General features: G+C 48.2%; 1 protein-coding gene across 1 annotated transcript in view; it reads right to left on the bottom strand.

Annotated features, from left to right (window-relative positions):
- The window catches only part of PIK3CA (phosphatidylinositol-4,5-bisphosphate 3-kinase catalytic subunit alpha), a 318,657-nt gene that overhangs the window by 52,175 nt on the left and 244,965 nt on the right, over positions 1 to 21,517 (bottom strand). The window contains exon 18 of the mRNA XM_082248881.1: positions 19,906 to 20,076. Within this exon, the coding sequence (XP_082105007.1) occupies positions 19,906 to 20,076 (171 nt within the window). The remainder of the gene's footprint in view (positions 1 to 19,905; positions 20,077 to 21,517) is intronic.

The following is a 21,517-nucleotide window of genomic DNA, read 5'->3' as shown; positions in this document are numbered from 1 at the left end:
ATAGTGCACTGCACAGCACCTTTAGGGAGGGAGGGGAACTTACAGCACTAACCAGAAGGGGGATACCGCAGAGACCACCAGCACTGCCATCCCCTAAGAGTGGGCCCACAAACCCCCCCCCCCACAGGACCTAGGCCCAGGGACAAGGGGGTAGTAGTACTCACCAGTCCAGAAAAAGCGGCCCCCGCTCTGATACGGGAGACCTCCCACCCTGAGTGGGGGTGCCGTCAGCTAGAGAGGGATGCTAGCAACAGGCAGGCGTTCCGGAGTTGAGACACCCCCGGCGAAGATGGACCTCCGCAGGCTCGTCCCCATCCCGAGGGGCACTGTCGTTGAGGCCAGGGTGATGGCTGGGGGTCGGCCCCCTAGAGGTGTGTCTAAGTATAGAAAAGTTTAACATTTCTAACTGCCTAGCTTACTCCTGCAAAGGGCGCCATTACCCACTAATGAAGGCTGTATGAACGAGCGGCGACTGTCAAGAGGACGTGAGAGAAAACTATAATTTTATTTATCAGTTTAGGTCAATTTGTATTCTGCTACAAATTTTTGGTAAAAAAAAAAAAAATCCCAAAAAGCGTACAATTGGTTTGCACAAAAGTTATAGCGTTTACAAACTACTGGATAGATTTATGGACTTTTTATTTTTATATTCGTAATGGTGGCGATCAGCGATTTTTGTCTGGACTGCGACATTGCGGCGGACAGATCAGACCCTTGACATTTTTTACAGTTTTTGGGGACCAGTGACATTAATCAGTGCTAAATATGCACTGTTACTGTATAAAGTACACTGGCAGGGAAGGGGTTAACACTGGGGGTGATCAAGGGGTTAAATGTGTTCCCTTTTGTGCCTACTGTGTGGAGGGATGGGCTGGACAGAGGCAGAGAGAGATTAGGGATTCAGTTTAGCCTTATCACAAAATCTTTCCCTGCCTCTCTGGCAGAAGACCTGCCTGCTTTGTTTACACAGGCAGGCGGCTCTTCTGACATTCTAGCCGAAGATCGAGGGAGGCCGAGGGCGATAGAGCCCGCTCCTCCCGCGGTCTGGCTCCCGCTGTATCTAATCCCCGCGTGCGCATAATCAAGTAGATCTACATGATTATGTGCAGCCGAACCACCCTGCCGCAGTAAATCTGAGCAGGGCGGTCGGCAAGCGGTTAACCAATAACTGCGTGGTCATGCAACAATGTACACAAATTCAATCTATATAATTGTTTCCTCACAAATAGAGCTTTCTTTTTGTGGTAATTGATAATCACTGGGTTTATTTTTTATTATATAAAATTAAAGAAACCGAGAAATTAAAAAAACAAAAAAAAACAAACAAACAAATAGGTTTCTATCAAATAAAAAAAAAAAATGTATTCTGCTACGTGTTTGGTAAAAAAAATTCCAATAAATGTATATTAATTAGTTTGTGTGAAAATTATAGTGTCTACAAACTATGGTATACATACTGGAATTTACACAGCTATAGAGATGCTATACTGTAAAGGCAGTGATCAAAGACTAAGGCTTCATGGATACGGGACGTTTGAAAACCTCTCCTGAACGCTGGAACTTGACAGCTAGAAACTGATGGTTAAAAACGTAAGTTTTGCCACGTTAACGTGCATTTAGAAGCATTTTTACATTGTAAAAAATGGTCAGAAATGTATCCCCATTAAAAACCCCTATAAAAAACGCTTATAAACGCGAGTTACCTTGTTTAGACCTGTTTACATGCTGTTTTAAGCATTTGGCGTTTCAAATGCTAATAAACTTCTGTCAGAATGCATTTTTCTTGCTTTCAAGAGCATATAATAAAGGTTCAGTTTTTTTTTTTTAAACAAACAGGTAATGCATACCTGCTCTGTGCCCCCTCTGCGCTATAGGTATTCGGTTTAGTAGCAAGCAGTATTAGAAGTAAAAACCTCCCTAGAGGGGTGGGTGCTGTGTCTGTCAAACTCAAGAGAAATGGATTTTATGGCGAGTACAAAAATCCCATTTTCTCTTTCGATCGACGGACACAGCGCTCCATTAATCATGACTATAGGGATGTCCAACAGCAGTGCCAAAAGGAAAATTAGGGGTGGGGGAAATAACCCAAGGCTAAACACAAGAGCCCTAACTGGGTCACAGGAGCCCCATCTGAAATAAAAATGTAAAGAAAAACACCCCTAAAGAGGGAACAGCCCCTCCTAAAATAGCAGCCTGCAAAACCCCAAGGGAACATTTACGGCCACCAGAATAATTGGAAGGCCCTTGTCCTTGACTCTTTGCACAGAAACCATTGCTTGAGCCCAGGATGATGCTGACCTTACAGTGCCCCTGGGACATCTGCGGCATCTGCCAGAGGAACCAGTGACCTCGCCAAAAACCTCAGTATCCTCCTGTGGAGCCAAACCTACTGAAGGAGCTGCATACAGGACTGTGCAAAGGTGTCAACTGTCTTGAAGGTGAAGGTGGACACCATCAGACCCAGAACCTGTATGCAAGTCTTTCTGTGAAAGCAGTCGGCGAATCATGGCCTGTAGTTTGACCAGAAGGATCACCCTGGTCCACCTTAAAATCCAGAGTCAGACCCAGGTGTTTCAATTTCCTGGATGGGAATAGGTGGGTCCCTGGGTAGTTCCGACGTCACCCGAATCTTTGCAGGAATTCTATCCGCCCAAGGAGGACTCAGGGCTTGAAAGGACAGATCAAGGAGAGCTTTCTTGGAGGCTTGGTCTGCAAACCAATTCTTAAGCCATAGCACGCGCCTAAATCACCACAGCTGAAACGGAGAGCTTGGATAATACTGGAGCCGCATTCAAAAAGGCATCACACAAGAACTATAGCCCCTGGACCAACTGGCCCGCCAGATCAACGTAAGCAGAGGAAACCTGCTCAATACCCAGACCCCGACGCAAAAGCTTGGCCCATTCAGTTAGGGTCAGAGACACCAGGGTCGAGGCCAAGACTATTCGCAATGCCAAACCAGCCATAGTCAACATGCTACGCACCACAGCCTGCACTTTTCAGACAGGTCTTTAAAGGATGGGGATTCCTCTACTGAGATCACGGTTGCTTTATTCAACCTGGAAACAGGAGGGTCCACCACTGGTGGACTAGTACACTTTTTTAAAAAGGGATTCCTCAAAGGGGTAACCTACTGAGAAATGTTTGGGGACCACAAAGGGTTGCTTTGGTTGCCCCACTCCTTATAGATAAATCTGTCAAAATAAGGAAGATAAGAAAACAACTTAGCTGTACGAGGTGACTTGTGTGTACCACAAAAGGGCTGTGGCCACATCAGCCACATTCTCAATTTTTAAAGTCTCATACACTGCAGTAATAAGTGCGTTCACCAGCGTTTTCTCATTCGATGCTGCGACCATGGAGGAGTCATCCTCCCTACTGGACAGATCAGGGGGCGTGATATCAAAACCAACTGGACAGGCAACGTCCACGGCGGCACAAGGCTCAGAATCAGTTGAGACAGAGTGAGAAGGCAGGGGATGCTTCCTCCTGGGCCTTTGCCCATACGCCACTTCCACCCGGTATACCAAGGACTGTAGAACTGCCGTGTGTGACACAATGGGGAGCTAAGGTTCCAAGGGACCCGTCGCTTCCATGAAGGGGTGAGTGGTGGAGATGTGACCCTGAGGCTCAATAGGATAAGACCCAGCAGCACCAAAAAAAGTTTTGGCACCACTATGGAACCTCTTACACTCTGGGCACCTACTAGGAGAGAGAGAGAGAGAGAGAGTCCAAGGAACTCACCACTAGCCGCCAGAGGAGCACCGTATGTCTGGACCCGCAGCTCGTCCTATATGCCAGCAGTTCATATCCTTCAGAAAGAGGAGAGCCCAGGCAACTCAGCGCGGCTCTTGCCATCTCCAGCATCATGCCGGACCAAGGGAAAATGGGTGCCGTGATTTCACGGACTACACAATCATGGATGCTGGAATGCAGCAGGAACGGTGGCACACTGCCACAGAAGTCTCCACTGCGCCCTCTGCACTGGGACCCACACCAGACTCAAGGTACTGCACCCCATATTGCCAGGGCAGGACACACACCCCAAGGTACTGCACCCCATATTGCCAGGGCAGGACACACACATCCCATGGACTTTACAGAGGGGGAATGGAGGGGAGACACCCAGGAGGCCTCCGCTGCGCCCTCTGCACTGGAACCCCCAACAGACTCCAGGTCTGGGGAACATTTACAGAGGGGGGAAGCCCAGCTCAACAGAGGGATTTTGGGATGGGAGGAGGGAACCTTACTGATCCATGATGCGGGTTACGCTCCAGACAGAACTCCTCGCCACCTAAGTGGGGAGCTGTCGGCCAAGGGGGCACTGCGACTCGGACCAGCGCCCAGTCGTATGCGACCGTGCGAGACATTTGACTCGCAGGCCATGTCATGGCCAACCTAGTGCATAGCTGCGGACTGCACGCAGCCGGCTGGACTTGGGGGACCACTGAATCTAGATTGCCCAGCCTGGCAGTGGTTTTTAGATCTCCCAGGAAAAGCCAAAAAGATGCATGCAAGAGTCGGAAAAGGTTAAGAGTATCAGGTCCTCCTGGCACAATTCAGAGCAATGAGAATCACCATGATCCATTTTGATTGTGTGAAGCAGACGAGGAAGAATTTGGAGTGGTAGAAATGCATAGATCAGGGTGAACCGATCCTATGAATTAACCAGAGAGTGTCCTTTGCGAATGCCTGAAGGTCCTGGGACCCGATGCCTGTTTGTTGCTGAATCTGGACGCCAACTGATCCACATCTGTTTTTCCCCACCTGTGTTAAAGCCTTTGAAAGCGCCCTCTAGATGTGAGGGCCCATTCACCTGGTTCCAGACAGCGACAACTGAGAAAGTCTGCCTGCCAATTTCCTAAGACTGATTCTTAATGAAAGGCGCAATGTGCTCACTTATGACTAATGTAGGCCATGGCATTGTCCGACTGGATTCTCATGGCCCATCCTCTCAAAAGGGTCGAATGTTGAATGGACAACCAAACCACCCCAAGTTCCAGAATGCTGATGGAAAGGCAAGCCAAAGACCACATGCCGGTCTGGCATCCATCGCAGAGTTGTAAATCCACCACGTTAAGGATAGCCTGGCTTGTGAATTTCTGTGACAGCCCAGAGTCTTTTCATCCAATACCAGAATGGATGGAAGCTCTGGTTGTGATAGTGAGGAGAAAAGTTTGTCTGGGGTAGGAAGATCCAGGAATGGGCTGTGTCTACATAGAAGTCCAGATTTAAGGGTTCAGCGATGACTTCTCCAGGTTGAGGATTCAGGGAACACCCTGCAGAGTATCTACAAATTGGTAGGATGTGGTCCCTCATGAACAGGGAAGACTATTTCTTCAGCAGCAGATCACTTTAGTACTCCACAATGTATATCACACAAGAACGACACAAAGCCAATACCGGAGCAAGCACCTCAGGTGAAAACTTGAGCAGGCCGTAGACAAACCAAACAGAAGGGCAACAAATGATTTGCAATGGTAACCCACTGCAAACAATGTTTATGTTGCAGTAAAACAGGGATGTGAAGGTAAGCGTCCTTGATGTCTACAGAGGCCAGAAAATCCCACCTGACAAAGGGCAATGACTGACCAGGCATTCTCTCTGCAAAACATTTGTTGAGAATCATTAGGTCCAGGACAGAATGGACTTGAGCATTCACTGCAGGAACTGGTGTAACCAACCCTTGGGACAAAAGCTGTTGTACAGCAGACAGGAGGCCTGTCTGTTTTGATGGGGAACTAGGTATGCTGTAAAGCATGACGCAAGCAGGGGACATAGTGCAAAACTAACCCTGATGACCCCTCTGAACCCAAAGGTCTAAAATGTGTTGGGACCAGAAAGCTGTAAAGGCTAAAAGACACTCCTCAACTTCAAAAAATTTGAGATATCCATCAATGGGAAGAGGACTTGGTGGTGCCAGACTTGCCAGTTTTGAAAGAGCATGGCTTCATAAGAAAAAGTCCAAGTCTTGGACTTGGTGTTTGTAGATTTAGAAGGATGAAAGGAACCCTTTCAGACCTACATGTACAGCTGCAGACCTTTATTATTTTACTCTTAAACCCTTAAATAGAGATGTCCCGAACTGTTCGCCGGCGAACAGTTCCCGGCGAACTTCGCATGTTCGCGTTCGCCTCGGTGGGCGAACATATGCGATGTTCGGTCCGCCTCCTATACATCATCATTGAGGCAAACTTTGACCCTGAACCTCACAGTCAGCAGACACATTCCAGGCCAATCAGCATACCTCCCTCCCACACCCTCCCACCTCCTATAAATAAGCAAGGGCAGCATCCATCTTAGATCATTTCTGAAGCAGTGTGTTAGTGAGAGCAGGGAAAGTGCTGCTGCTGTTAATAGCTAGGGACAGTTGTTAGTCAGTGTTCCCGGTCTTGTTAGTCAGTGTTCTTGGTCCACTCCTGCTGTAAGGACAGCATCCTGACAGCACCCCAAAAAGCCCTTCTTAGGGCTGGTATTTGAGGTTTTTTTGAGTTTTTTTTTGGATATATATTATATTATATATATATATATATATATATATAGATATAGATATAGATATATAGATATAGATATAGATATATATATCTATTGTCCCCAAAAGCCCTTTTTAGGTCTTTTGGTATTTTTTTTCTATATATTTATCAGGCATTTTTGGAGGCAGGCATTACTTTTTTGGGATTAGTGTCGGGGGGGGTTCTAAAAAGTGTACCTGTGAAGTTTCAGCTCTGTAGCATGCCCAGAACCAGAAAAAAAGATCATATAGGTGTAAAAGGAGGGTTCCCACCATCCCTGCTCTACTGAAAAATGATCTTTTTTCTGGTTCTGGACATGCTACAGAGCTGAAACTTCACAGGTACACTTTTTAGACCCACCAGACACTAAATCACACAAAAATAGTTCTTAAAAATTGTCATTTTTGATAGAGAGCCAATTATTGGAAAAATTAAAAAAAATAAAATAAATTCTTTGGATTTATTGTCTGGGGGGTCTAAAAAGTGTACCTGTGAAGTTTCACCTCTGTAGCATGTCCAGAACCAGAAAAAAAAAATATAATTAGGGTTAGGGTCAGGGCTAAGGTTAGGGTTATTTTTAGTGCTTAGGGTTAGAGGGGTAGGGGTAGGGTTACTAACTCTAACCCTAAGTATCTCACCATAACCCTAACCCTATCCCCTAACACTAAACCTAACCCTCTAACCATAACCCTAACCCTCTAACCATAACCCTAACCCTCTAACCTTAACCCTAACCCTCTAAGCCTAGCCATAAAATAACCCTAACCCTAAACCTAACCCTAACCCTAGCCCTAACTCAAACCCTAGCCCTAACCCTAATTCGTAATTTTTTTCTGGTTCCGGACATGCTACAGAGCTGAAACTTCACCAGGTACACTTTTTAGACCACCAGACACTAAATCCAAAGACATTTTTAATTTTTTTTAATTTTTCCAATAATTGGCTTTCTATCAAAAATGACAATTTTTAAGAACTTTTTGTGTGATTTGGTGTCTGGGGGGTCTAAAAAGTGTACCTGTGAAGTTTCAGCTCTGTAGCATGTCCAGAACCAGAAAAAAATTTGAATTAGGGTTAGGGCTAGGGTTAGGGTCAGGGCTAAGGTTAGGGTTATTTTTAGTGCTTAGGGTTAGAGGGTTAGGGTTAGAGGCGTAGGGGTAGGGTTACTAACTCTAACCCTAAGTATCTCACCATAACCCTAACCCTATCCCCCAACACTAAACCTAACCCTAACCCTTAAAGCCCAGTTCCTGTCCCATTTTGGTCGGTTGTGGACTGTTTGCGGATGTTTGCAGTGCGTTAAACGGGGAGTTTGGTCTGTCACTGTGAAGCGGGCGTAACCCTTACACTACCTGATCGATACAACATCATACCTGATCGTATACACACACTGGATGTTTTAAAGCACGTTTTTCCAAACAATTTAGGAATGTTAGGTGATTTATGCCCTTTATGGATTAAAACCCGACTCTGCGTCAACTACGTAATTTTCCATGGGAGTTTTGCCATGGATCCCCCCTCCGGCATGCCACAGTCCAGGCGTTAGTCCCCTTGCAACAACTTTTCCATCACTATTGTGGCCAGAAAGAGTCCCTGTGGGTTTTAAAATTCGCCTGCCTATTGAAGTCTATGGTGGCGGTTCGCAATGTTCGCCGGCTCGCGAACATTTGCCGATGTTCGCGTTCGCGAACATTAAATTTTATGTTCGCGACATCACTACCCTTCAATCCCTTTGATGTACTTGTTCAAAAAGGGACCAAACAATCGTTCAACCACAAAAGGTAACATCTTGTTTCTTGCAAGGGAGTTTGACTGACCAACACTGGCAAAGGGAGTCAGCCAACGCATTGACACAGCATTGACAATGTGACAATAGACTTTGGGCATCTGCATCTGTTAAGATAGTACCAGGTTCATGGGCAATACTTTACATCCAGTCTGTAATGGTCTGACAGACAGCTGTGGAAGCAACCACAGGTTGTATGACAGGACCTGCTAAAGAGAAAATGGTTTTAAACAGTGACTCTAAGCTCTTATTTACTACTAGGTTTTTAAACAAGGGACTATGCTCCGCATGAGCCATGAGGGTCTTATTAAGAAAATGGCAGGATCTACCACAGGAAGCACCCACTTGCACAATAAAATGATCCTCATTAGGATACTGCTAGACAAAATTCTAAGGAGGAGAGAGCATCTTCTCTGGGTGAGGCCAGTCCTCATACACAAAAGGTTAAACAAGTGAGTGAACTAGAAATCTCTTCCCTGGTTTCGGGGACTTTAGAGATCCAATACTGGACAACTCAGGGTGAGAAGTCAAACATAATGGCGATAATCTTCAGCTCAGGGGAAACGTTAGCACTAAAGGTGTCCTACTGATCCAAGGCCTCTGAGGCCAAGGGATTATCCTTCTACAAATGCTCTCTCCCTCCTCAGCAGCCTCTTCAGACTCAAGGGTGAAGTCGAAAGAATGAACTAGGAGGAAGACAATGGTGGCACGAGTAGGACTCTTGGTGCCCATGGCCTCAATAAGGCTTGCAATCCTGCACAAAAACTCTGACATTGTGGCAGAAAATTCCTCCCTAGAAAGAAAGGATGAGGTGGACATAACTAGTCATCCAGCAGAATTACCTGAAGAAAGCAGGGAATCGGAAAATAAGTAGCCAACTAAGGATAGAGTACCTGGCCCCTGCACTACAGTGCTGAAACCCCCCAGAAAGCTAAAGGCAGGGTGTGACCTGCTGAGAACCCGGGACCCATGTTTCTGATTTGCCATGCCAGCACAAAGTTGTCCCCTAGAGGGGTGCTCCCAAACCATCACTGTAGCAGAGTGAGAAGGGCAAAAGGAGTCAAGTCTGGAGTCTGCAGTTTGCAGAATTAGGCTCTGGAGCTGTAGGGCACCCTGCCGAAGCTTACGCCTCATGTTGTACTGCAAGCCATTTGGAGCTCCCACAGCAGGATCCAGTGCAGGAGCAACAATACAGACCAGCCCGGTGCCACCCATGCAGCAGGGTCTGGGTATGGTTCCCTGAGGTACAGCGAATGAATCAACTAATTCTAGAAACTGCAGAAAAAAAAGCAGCAGTAACTATGGTGCAGCCATTGCAAAAAAAAAAAAAAAAAATAAAAATCCTAGTGAGAAGGTAAGCTTCTCTCAGTGGAGAAAACAGGTTAATCAATTAAGAACACTAGCACTAAAACTGAGGCTAGCTGGGGAGCTACGGGATGTCCCAGCAGCTTTTTGCAGTGTTTATTCACCTAAAGGTAACTGCAAAAAAAAAAATCCAGTTGTAAGGATTAAATAAGCCTGTGTCTTCTACTGTACAATTGGGAAAAATTGGATTTTTGTTTTACCGTAAAATCCTTTTCTCTGATGTTCATTGACGGACACAGCTCTAGAATCATCTTGACCATTGGGTTTAAGCTGCCCCCTACATGAGTAGGACACTAGGCAGGAAAAAAAAAAAAAACTACCACGCATATGGGTCAGTCCCACGGTATACTCCCACTTCCTGCCATAGGTACTCCATTTTGTTACAAGCAGTGTCAGAGAAAATACAACTCCACAGAGGGGTGGGTGCTGTGTCCATCAATAATCAGAGAAAAGGATTTTATGGTAAGACAAAAATCCAATTTTCTTTTGTTCATTGACAGACAGCTCCAGAATCTCCTTGACCATTGGGAAGTCTCAAAGCAGTGTCAAACATGAGGGGTGGGAAAAAACACAGCAGAAGAAAATTCCCAAAAGGTTAAATGTAGCTAACCAGGAACAACTGTAGCTCACCTGAAAAATACACCCTCAAAGAGGACTAGTCCTCTCAAACAGCATCCTGCAAAACCTTGTGGTGAGGCAGCATCTGCAGATGCCAATACATCCACTTTGTAAAAATTTGTGAAAGTGTGCACAGACGACCAAGTGGCCGCCTTGCAAACCTGCACCACGGACGCCCAATGACGAAAGGCCCAAGAGGCACTAAGCGCCCTTGTAGAATGCGCCCTAACAGGGAAAGGAGGATAATGACCCTTAATGGAGTAGGCATGCACCTGCCTGATCCATCTGGAGATGGTCGCAGCAGACGCAGCCAGCCCTTTACGAGGTCCATCCGCAAGGACAAATAATGAATCAGATTTCCTAAACGACTTGCTCACCGCCAGATAGACCCTGACTGCCCGAACCACATCAAAGGAATGTAAGGCAATCTCCTGACGGTGTTTAGGCTTAGGACACAAGGAAGGCAACACAATGTCTTCATTTAAATGGAAACCAGAAACTACCTTCGGAAGGAACGACTGACAGGGACTAAGCACCACTGTCTCTGTGGACCACTAGATAAGGTGAATGACAAGACAATGCAGCCAACTACGACACCCTGCATGCAGAGGTAAAAGCCAACAAGAACCTTCTGTGTCAAAGTGAGCAGAGGAATCTCAAACATATTTTCAAAAGGCGGTTTCCAAAGAACCGTCAGCACCAAATTTAGGTTCCACGGAGGCAACGGAGACCTCACCGGGGGAGCCAGGTGGCAGACCCCCCGAATAAAAGTATGACTCACGGAGTGCGTAGCCAACGGGCGTTGAAAAAAAAAAAAAAAATCACCAAGGCCGAAACCTAGCCCTTTAAGGTTCCCAATGCCAAGTGTTGATCTACCCCTTTTTTGGAGTAACTCCAAGATTCTAGCCACCAATGAGGAGCCCCGAGCCTCACGCCACGCAATGTATGCCTTCCAGACACGATGATAAATCTTCCTAGAAGTATGCTTTCTACAGCATGGGAATTACCGATTCTGACAACCCCCAGCACCTGGCTTTCAATAGCCACGCCGTTAAAGCCAGTGACTGTAAAGCAGGATGGAAGATCGGCCCTTGAGCCAGAAGATCTACTCCAAGAGGGAGTCTCCAAGGAACGTCAGTGACCAACTGTACAAGATCTGAGTAACAAGACCAGAAAGGCCAGTCCGGGGCCACTAAGATGACCGGAATCCCTTCTGCCTCGAGTCTTGGCAGATGTTTTAGAGGGGGAAAGGCGTATATCAGATGATACTGGCCCCAAGGGGCCACCAGAGTGTCTGTGGCATCGGCCAGGGGGATCCTGAGACCTTGCTACAAACCTCTCTACACTCCTGTTGAGACGAGAGGCCAACAGGTCCAGAGTCCCCCAGCAGAGACAACTGATGAAACACCTCGGGGTGAAGTGACCGTTCTCCTTGGTCCAGCGTCTGCTAATTGAAGTAGTCCACCTGTCAATTTTCCACCCCTGGAACATGCACAGCAGAAAGGGCTGGAACAAAGTTTCACCCACCTTAGAATGCCGGCAACTTACTGGGCCGCAAGGACACTTTGTACCCCTTGGTGATTGACATATGCCACGTTGTGGCATTGTCCGATTGAATCCTGACCAGGAACCCCTGCAGACGATCTGTCCATGGATCAGGCAAAGCCTGATCGCCCCAAGTTCCGGTCTGGAACTTCTACAGTGTCCAAACACCCTGAGCACAATTCGTGCACAAGATGCCTCTTCACCCAGTGAGGCTGGCATCCGTGGTGACCACCGTCCAGTACAGGGGAAGAAAGGATTTTCCCTGTTAAAGAGCCAGAGAGCGAAGCCACCAAATCAGGGACCCTGTCGTACCCCGGTTCAACAGGATCAGATGGTCTAGAGACTGTGAATTCTTGTCCCACTTGGCAAGAATCTCCCTTTGCAGAGGTCTCGTATAGAACTGTGCAAACGGAACCGCCTCGAAGGTGGAAACCATCAGGCCCAGCACTTGCATACAAGTCCTGAGAGATGACCTCCTGTTGGACAACAGGAGCCGAATCGCATCCTGCAATTAGGACACTAGGCAGGAAAAACGTTCTGGCCACACCTTAGGGGCAGTCCCAGGGGGTATATCCTCTCTCTCCCTGCTACAGGATGTCAGTTATGTAACAAAGCAGTGTCAGAGAATTCAACCCAACCCAACTCAAAAATAGAGGGGAGGGTACTGTGTCTGTCAATGAGCTTAAGAGAAAAGGATTTTACGGTAAGTCAAAAATCAAATTTTCTCTGTCACTCATTGACAGACGCAGTCCTCTTTGATTAATATCAGTAGGGACGTCCCAAAGCAGTGCCACAAATGAGGGGTGGGATAACAGAAATCAAAATCCAATCTGAGGGGTGGGATAACAGAAATCAAAATCCAATCCATAAGGCCCAACCGGAGCCAACCAGAAGCATCAAGGACTCATCGAGCAAAGAGAGGAGACCCAAGTGAAGAACCCAACAAACCCTCGAGGTAGACCAACGGTCTCCTCAAACAGCGGCCTGCAGAACCTTGCGGCCAAAAGAGGCATCCGCCGATGCCAGCACATCAACCTTATAAAATTTTGTAAAGGTCTGAACCGACGACCAGGTAGCCGCCTTGCAAACCTGAAGCACCGACGCCTGATGGCGGAAGGCCCAGGAAGCACTAAGCGCCCGAGTGGAGTGCGCCTCCAGCGAAGAAGTTTCGGCAGCAACTTGAGAGGAGGGAAGGTATACAGTAGCTGGTACTGCCCCCACGGAGCGACCAGCGCGTCTGCGGCGTCCGCCTGAGTATTGCGGGAGCGCCTACAAACCTCCACACCTTCCTGTTGAGCCGAGATGCCAACAGATCCACATCCGGGGTGCCCCAACGAAGGCACAATTGGTGAAATACCTCTGGATGAAGGGACCATTCCCCTTGATCCAGAATCTGACGGCTGAGAAAATCTGCCTGCCAATTTTCCACCCCCGGAATGAAAACCGCGGAGAGAGCTGGAACAATCGTTCCGCCCAACGAAGGATGCCGGCCACTTTTACGGCCGCCAGAACACTCTTGGTGCCCCCTTGGTGATTGACGTAAGCCACGACCGTGGCATTGTCCGACTGGATCCGAACCGGGCCGCCCCGGAGCTGCTCGGTCCAGTGAACCAGACAAAGTCTGATCGCTCTCAGTTCCAATACATTTATCGGTAACCTGGATACTTTCAGGGACCAGAGCCCTTGAGCAGATAGTCTGCCGAGAACCCCACCCCACCCGGATAGACTGGCATCCATGGTGACAATCGTCCAGTAGATCGGGAGCAATGATTTCCCCTGACTGAGCATCGGAGACCGAAGCCACCAAACCAGAGACTCCCTGGTCCGCTCGCTCAGCCGGATCCGATTGTCCAGGGAATCGGGATTCCGGTTCCATTTGAAAAGAATCTCCTTTTGGAGAATTCGGGTATGAAACTGGGCAAACGGTACTGCCTCGAAAGAAGCCACCATCAGTCCTAGAACCCTCATGCAAGTCTGAAAGGAAGGCCAGTTGACAGACAACAACTGAGTCGTCGACTGAATCTTCTGGAGTTTCTCCGCAGGGAGAAACACCTTTGCCAAGGATGTGTCTAAAGTTAGGCCCAGATAGTCCAACCTCTTGGTGGGAACCAGGGATGACTTCTGCAGGTTCACCAACCACCCGAACTCTTCCAAAGAGATCACAGTGATCTCCAAGTTTAGCAACAGAGCCTGCGGAGACTCCGCACGGAGAAGAAGGTCGTCCAGGTAGCCTAGAACCGATATGCCCCGCTGTCGCAACAGCGCCAAAACCGGGATCAAACACTTTTGTGAAGACCCGGGGAGCAGAGGCGAGACCAAAGGGTAATGCCACAAATTGATAATGGTTCTCTCCCACAGCAAAGCGAAGGAAACGCTGATGTCCTGCGTAAATGGGAATGTGAAGATAGGCATCCTTGATGTCTATGGACGCCAAAACATCCATCTGATGCAGGGAGGCCCCCACTGTGCGAATGGACTCCATTTTGAATTTTTGCACCCGGACAAAACAATTGAGCGCCCTCAAGTCCAGAACTGGGACGCAGCTTGCCCTCTTTCCTGGGTACTGTGAAAAGGTTTGAGTAGAACCCCTGAACACGTTCTCCCCAAGGAACCGGACCACTCCTTGTTGCATCAAATCCGTCACTGCTCCCAGTAGAGCCTTTAAGCGATCCGGGGATAGTCGTATGTTGGAAGGGAAGAACCGCACCGGAGGAAGTGATCGAAACTCGATCTTGTATCCCGACCGTATGACCTCGCGAACCCATCTTGTCTGGAATTCTGGAAAGCCATGGGTCTGGAAACCAGTGAAGACGCCCCCCCCCACCCCCACCTCTGATATGGGTGGGGGCGCACCTTCAGGCTGTAGTGGTCTTATTTTCAGGTCTGGAAGGACCGGATCTTTGTTTACCTGACCAGCGTTAAGCCTACAGCACCTGGTATTCCCAGGCGGTCTCTCATACAGGTACTATAGAGGCCCAACCCTGTTTAGCTTCCGAGATCAGACGAGATCGGGCGCATTCAAGGTGATTCGGCCGTAGGCCCCTTTGAAACCCCCTGGGGTTTTTTTTGGAGGACTTCGCCTTATCACCCCTCCCAGAGGAACGAAAAAAACTTTGAGCGGAAAGGGAAGGTCCCCGTCTGCAACGAGGTCCCTTACCCTTAGTAGCCTGTGGTAGAAAGGTGCTCTTGCCTCCAGTGAGACCCTTGATAATCTCATCCAAGGTAGCACCAAACAGGCGATCCCCTTGAAAGGGGAGACCTGCCAAAGCTCTTTTGGAAGCTTGATCCGCCGACCAGCACTTTAACCATAACATGCGCCGGAGGACCACCGCCGAGATCGATACACGCCCCAACAATGGAGCGGTGTCCAGGGCGGCGTCACAGACAAACTCAATGTTTGTGAAACCAGAGCACTGGTAAACACTGGCCTAAAGGCCGACCCTACCAGGGAGGATATGGAGCGGGATATAGATTCCGCCCTACGCTCCACCGGATCCCGAAAGGACGGAGAGTTCTCCAACGGGATAACAGTAGCTTTATTCAGTCTGGAAATCGGCGAATCCCCCAATGGTGGTACCGTCCATTTTTTAAGGAGGGATTCTTCAAACGGGTAGTGCTTAGCAATCCGTTTGGACATACCAGGGGTTCGTTTTGAACGGACCCACTCCTCTTTAATTATATCATCAAAACATTTGGGCAAGGAAACACCTTTGCCATCTTGGAAGGCTTGCGGGTACCAAAAGCAATTTCAGTATCAGCTGCCTCCGCCGGTGTAACCTCAAGTCTTAGGGTCTCCCGGACAGACACAATCAGTGCATCCACCAGCGCTTCGTCTTGCGCTATGGCGGAGGCAGAACGTCATCCTCACTATCCGAGGAGACAGGACCCGAGACAACAGCCCCAGAGGAGGAACCTGCAGCAGCAGCCACAGGCTCAGAATCCGTATCTGATATGTCAGACAAGATAGGGGTAGGCGGGGGTCGCTTTTTAGCCCCCCGTCCCTGACAGGCCACCTCCACCAGTGATACAAAAGACTCCAAGACCGCTGAAAGTGCATTGATAGTAAGGGGAGAATTGGAGGGTCCCGTGGTCACCTCGAGTGGATCAGTTGGGGACACATTCGTAGCAAAGTCCATGGCAAAAGCCAGGAAAACCTGTCAGCAAACAAATGACAAAAATTTAAAAAAGGAAAACCTTTTCCACTTTTATTTTTTTTTTTAAAGTAATCCGCCCAGCGCAACAGCGCTCTTCAGTGACCACGTGCTTTGAAATCCCTCACAGAGAGAAGAAAGACCCCCAAAGACTCACCACCTGATGCACAGAAGTTCCTACAGGACTGCTCTCAGCGCTGTCTTTACAGAACAGGAAGTCTTGTGGATCGATTTACCCGGGCAAAGGGAGGGGCTCCTCCCCTTTACACACCTTCCGGCACTCCCACCGCTGCTCAGCCTCAAGCCAGGGCGAAGCTGGGTGTATCAAAGATGGCCGCCACCATACAGGGGACATCTAGGCTACGCCAAAATGGCGGCCCCGCGAAAGGATGGCGCTCCGTGCGGCTGCAGCCGACCGATCGATCGGTAGGTGCTTGATAATATCATGCCTGATTGCTTTAATGGCAACGCTTGCGGCGCCCTACTCCATCCTTGACAGACCTTAGTCATGGCTCAATCCTTTATATAATGCAGGCACCTTGCAGCGATAGACTTACAGGACTGTCAGCTCCCAAACCAAGCCTGCTGGAGTGGTATCCCGGAAGGGGCGGCCTGGGCCCGAGCGGTACTCGGCTCGGCCTGCCGGCCGGAGGGGGCGAGCAGGGATGGATTGTGGCCGCCCCATATTAGCGTGGGGGAGATAGGAGGAGTATGTTACAGGATAGAGGGGAACCCGGATCATGAGGGTCCGACCATCCCACGGAGGGGCCCGCGTCCACCCGACAGAGGGAGAGGGGGACATTCTACTCACCATACCGAAACAGGTGGGCACCAACTCCTGACAGAACCCCTCTCCACCGAGGTTGGGGGGGGGGGGGCTGTCGGCCAACACAGACGCCGCGACTCCGAATCAGACTGGTCGTGGGTGACCTGGCGAGCTGTTTAACTCGCGGGGCCAGTCCCCGTCCAATGGCCGACTCAGCGCGGAGCTAGGGCCTGCACGCGCTCGTAGGCCGGCTGGGGTGACCACTGGATCTCAACATCCAGCCCGTCGCTAAGATCCAGCATAATTGCTTGACGATCTCACAGGAACAAAAACTGGAGAGAAAAAGCTAACTAAAAAAGATTTATCTAAAAAAAGCTTGCCAGGACCAGAGATCCCAGCAAGGAACTTAGGTCCTTACTCCTGACTAGGCAGAAAAAAAACTGACATCCTGTAGCAGGGAGAGAGAGGATATACCCCCTGGGACTGCCCCTAAGGTGTGGCCAGAACGTTTTTCCTGCCTAGTGTCCTACTCTGTAGGGGCAGTATAACCCTACTGATATTAATCAAAGAGGACTGCGTCTGTGAATGAGCGACAGAGAAACATGCTCCAGGGACTCCCTGGTGAAACCAGGGACTACCTTAGCAAAATAGGAAAAAACACTGCTACAAAAATAACCCCACTGCCGCACAAGCGGCACCACAAAGTCCCAGCACACCAGTTGCTGCTATAGCAGAGAAGAGGGAGAGCCGTTTACACCACAGGGACTCACCACCACTGACCCAAGTACAGAGCAGAATGTCCAGCTGCATGTCGTGCGGTGATCAGCGAGAAGGAGGAAGCGCAGGAGTGAACAGAGGCCCACTGCCGAATCACCGCTCTGTAGGCTTCAAAAACATGGCTGCTGCTTTATTCAATGGGAAACTATAAGAAAATGGCCACCAGACTACACAAACATGACCGCCGATACAGCAGCCATCCACAACAGAATGGCAGCTCCGTGCGGTGCCCGAGACCCCCAGAAAACGAATGGGCAGGGAGGGGCGGCACCCTGGCAGGAGCCCCCACCAGGAGAAGCCCCCCAAAAACTGTGCTTTTTGCAGCCAGGGGCGCACCCCCTCCACCCACCCCCATCAACCGCTCAACAGCCTCCAAAACAGCTAATCCTGTACCGTCACCCCTGGGGGGGGGGGGGGCTCGGTGTGGTCCACAGCGGGACCCAGATAAATGATGGGGGGTGCTATGCGGGAAGGATGGGAATTCGGGGGGGGTCAGACCACTCCAGGGAGGGGCCCACAGGAAAAAAGCGCTCTGAGGAGTAGGCTTACAGGGGTGGGATCAATGCTGGTAAAAGAAAAAAAGCAAAGGGCTCTATATGTAGAGGGAAAACTTTCATGGCCACAAATGGGTAAAAAATATATATGTATTCAAGTCCAAAATGCAATAAAATAAAAAACAATGTCCCAAAAATAAGAGTCACTGTATTGTATAAGGAGAGTGAGAAGGTCAATACTGCTGCAAGGGCTGGCTCCAAAACACAGGGAAGTCAATGCTGTGGGTAGATTCAATAGAAAACAAAAACAGATTGCCTCTAAGTGCAGTATTTATTGGATAGACGTGAACACAATAGTGTAAAAAAAATCAAGTGGTAAAAGACATAGGTAGGCTTGTAACAACTTCGGCGGTACGTCAGGTTGAAGATGTTGATCCAAAGGTCCCAAAGATGAAATCTTGTAGCCGGTACGGTGTTCTCCGTCGACGGGAGAAGAAGCTGGCCGAAGGAGCTTCCATCTTCGGCTAGTGTCCAGGGACCAGGCTGGAACGCAGAGTACGTTGCGTGATGTCACCGGAGCTGGTGGTGACACGACGCGTTTCAGAGCTCGCGCAAGGCTCACAGTGGGCGTGCGCGCTCTTTTTTCAAGTGTAAGATGAGATGTCAATCTAAGACACAGCCTTATATATGGAACGGAAACAAACAAGGGGCAGGTGCCCACGTTCACCCCAACAGACCATCAGTGAAAGGGGGGGGGGACACTACATACGGCACCATGGAAACCGAGTGGGCACCACTCCAGACAGACCACCACACCATCTTCGAATGGGGGTGCAGAAGGCCAGAGGTACGCTGCAATTCAGGCCGTGACCAGGTCTGAGCGTCTTCGCAAGACGTTTAACTTGCCGGCCGGCCAGCCCCCTTCCAGTGGGGCTATGTCACGGCCGACCTAGCGCGGAGCTGAGATCGGGTCGCGCTCACTGGCCGGACTAGGGAGACTAAGGATCTAGAAAATCGTGTGCGTCGCCCAGTCCGGCAGTTGATTGAAGTTCTCACAGGTACAGAAAACAATAAAAGAGGAAAAGAAATACATTTTAAAAAAATGCTAGGACCAGAGATCCTAGCAAGGAAGTAGGTTCTTAACTCCTGACCAAGCAGAAAAAAAACCTGCCTATAGCAGTAAGTGGGAGTATACCCCCTGGAACTTCCCCTATAGGCGTGATAAAGTTTTTCATGCCTAGTGCCCTACTCCTGTAGGGGGCAGCATAACCCAATGGTCAAGAAGATTCTGGAGCTGTATCCGTCAATGACTGAAAGACAGTTAACCCTTGCAGTTTGGGGGCAGCCAACTAGAGGGGTAAACGCCCCCCCCCCAGAGATGGGCTTTAATTTTCAAGGTTCACAATACAGGCAGCTGCTGAAAATGCTTACAATATAAGAGTTTAATCTTGCTTTTAAGGATATTTGACAAATAACTTTACATTACCGCAGCTTGAAGGTCAGAGATGACTTGTTTTAAAAGTTGTTTACTGCATGTTAAGAACATGTAACCAGTTTATTGTCCAGATTCTGGGCACAGGTGCACTTTTAGGTGGGTTCACATGTATTTGCACATTAATGCAACAAAAACCTGTGCTATTACCTAAAATGTTTAAGGTTTTAATAGTATTCTTCAGTTGACTTGCTTGGTTGATTGCTAGAGGAATTTTGTTTTGTTGATTGCCTTGCCATTCATTGCTTTATACAAACACATCTAACCTGGAGTTTAGGGCTGCCAGTTCTCTAGTTATAGGTCAGAGCTAGACATGAAGGGGATCCTTGGGTATGCAGCAAAGCATTTCAAAAGATAAACGTAAACAGGTAATTAAGTTTGGTAAACAAAGCCACTACTCACATTTCTCCCTTGTTTTTATCCTTGAGCCATTGGTGTAATGCATGACTGTTGAACTGCAGTGCACCTTTAAGTCCTCCCTTACACTGAATTTGCATAATTGTATGCGAGCATCTCACCACCTCAATAAGTCCCACACAGTCCCCAATAGAGAGGCAACCGTATGGCAGCATCCTAGAATAGAAAGGCAAGCACAAATTGCAGCAATTACTGAACCATTCATATTGCTATATAAACAAATATCATAAAAATCAAACTAAAAGAGTCCATGCAAAGTCCATCAGCTTAAATATAAAGTAACTGTGCGTTTGAATCCAGAGGTCTTGATGGGCGTGGATTCAAACGCCCATCAAGACCTCTGGATTCAAACGCTCATTTTTCAGCATTTAACCACTTAAGCCCCGGAGGATTTGGCTGCTAAAAGACCAGGGGGGTATTTTGCGATTCGGCACTGCGTGACTTTAACGGACAATTGCGCGGTCGTGCGACGCTGTACCTAAGCGAATTTGACGTCCTTTTTTTCCCCACAAACAGAGCTTTCTTTTGGTGGTATTTGATCACCTGTGCGATTTTTTGATCACGCGCTATAAACAAAAAAAGAGCGTCAATTTTGCAAAAATAACAATATTTTTCACATTTTTTTATATGCAATCCCCCCCCCCCCCCCCCAAAAAAAAAGTAAAAATCCAATTTTTTTAACATTTTCGGCCAATTTGTTTTATGCTACATATGTTTGGTAAAAAAAAAAAAAAAAAAAAAAAAAATCGCAAAAAGCGTATTTTGATTGGTTTGCGCAAAAGTTATTGTGTTTACTAACAAAGGGAAAGATTTTTGTCATTTCTGTTGTTTTTTTTTTTAACGCATAATGGCGGCAATCTGCGATTTTTTTTGCGGTACTGCGACATTGGGGCGGACAGATCGGACCCTTGACTGACATTTTTGACACTTTTGGGGTTACCAGTGACATTTCTACAGTAATCAGTGCTATATATATATATATATATATGCACTGTTACTGAAAAAATACACTGGCAGTGAAGGGGTTAACTTTATTTGAGAGGGAGGGGCTGTGTGTGTCCCTAGGGGCGTGATTCTAACTGATTGGCTGTCTGTTGAGCTGTAGTTACACTGATCAACGGTTCTACATAGTAGAACCGTATGATCAGTGTTTCTACACAGGGGAGAATGACAGGCAGCTTGTTTACACAAGCTGCTTGCCTTTCTCCATCTCCGACGATCGCAGAGTGAGCGGCGGACATCGGGTCCGCCGGTCACACGCGCTGGGGGTCCGTGACCGCGCCGCCGGCGGCACGCGCTCGCTCCCCAGAGCCTCACAGGCTAGTGACGTATATATACACATCACTTTGCCTGTGAGGGGCTGACCGCCGCAGTATATCTACTTGCGGCGGTCGGCAAGCGGTTAAGTAGCTGCATACCATTTGTTTATTTATTACTCCTAAGTGCTTAGGGTACTCCGTGATTTTTGTTTATTTATTACTGTGAATTTCTTCTTTATACATAATGAGAAAAGAAGAAGAGAAAAAAAACATTTTGGGGGACTCTTATCCATTATTTACGTACCCCATCCTATAGGTATATACACACTATATACACG

The sequence above is a fragment of the Pelophylax lessonae genome (genome assembly GCF_965119305.1).
Source record: "Pelophylax lessonae genome assembly, chromosome: 3".
NCBI classification, from domain to species: Eukaryota; Metazoa; Chordata; class Amphibia; order Anura; family Ranidae; genus Pelophylax; species Pelophylax lessonae.
The sequence above is the reverse complement of the archived record's forward strand: the minus strand, read 5'-3'. Positions and strand labels throughout refer to the sequence as shown.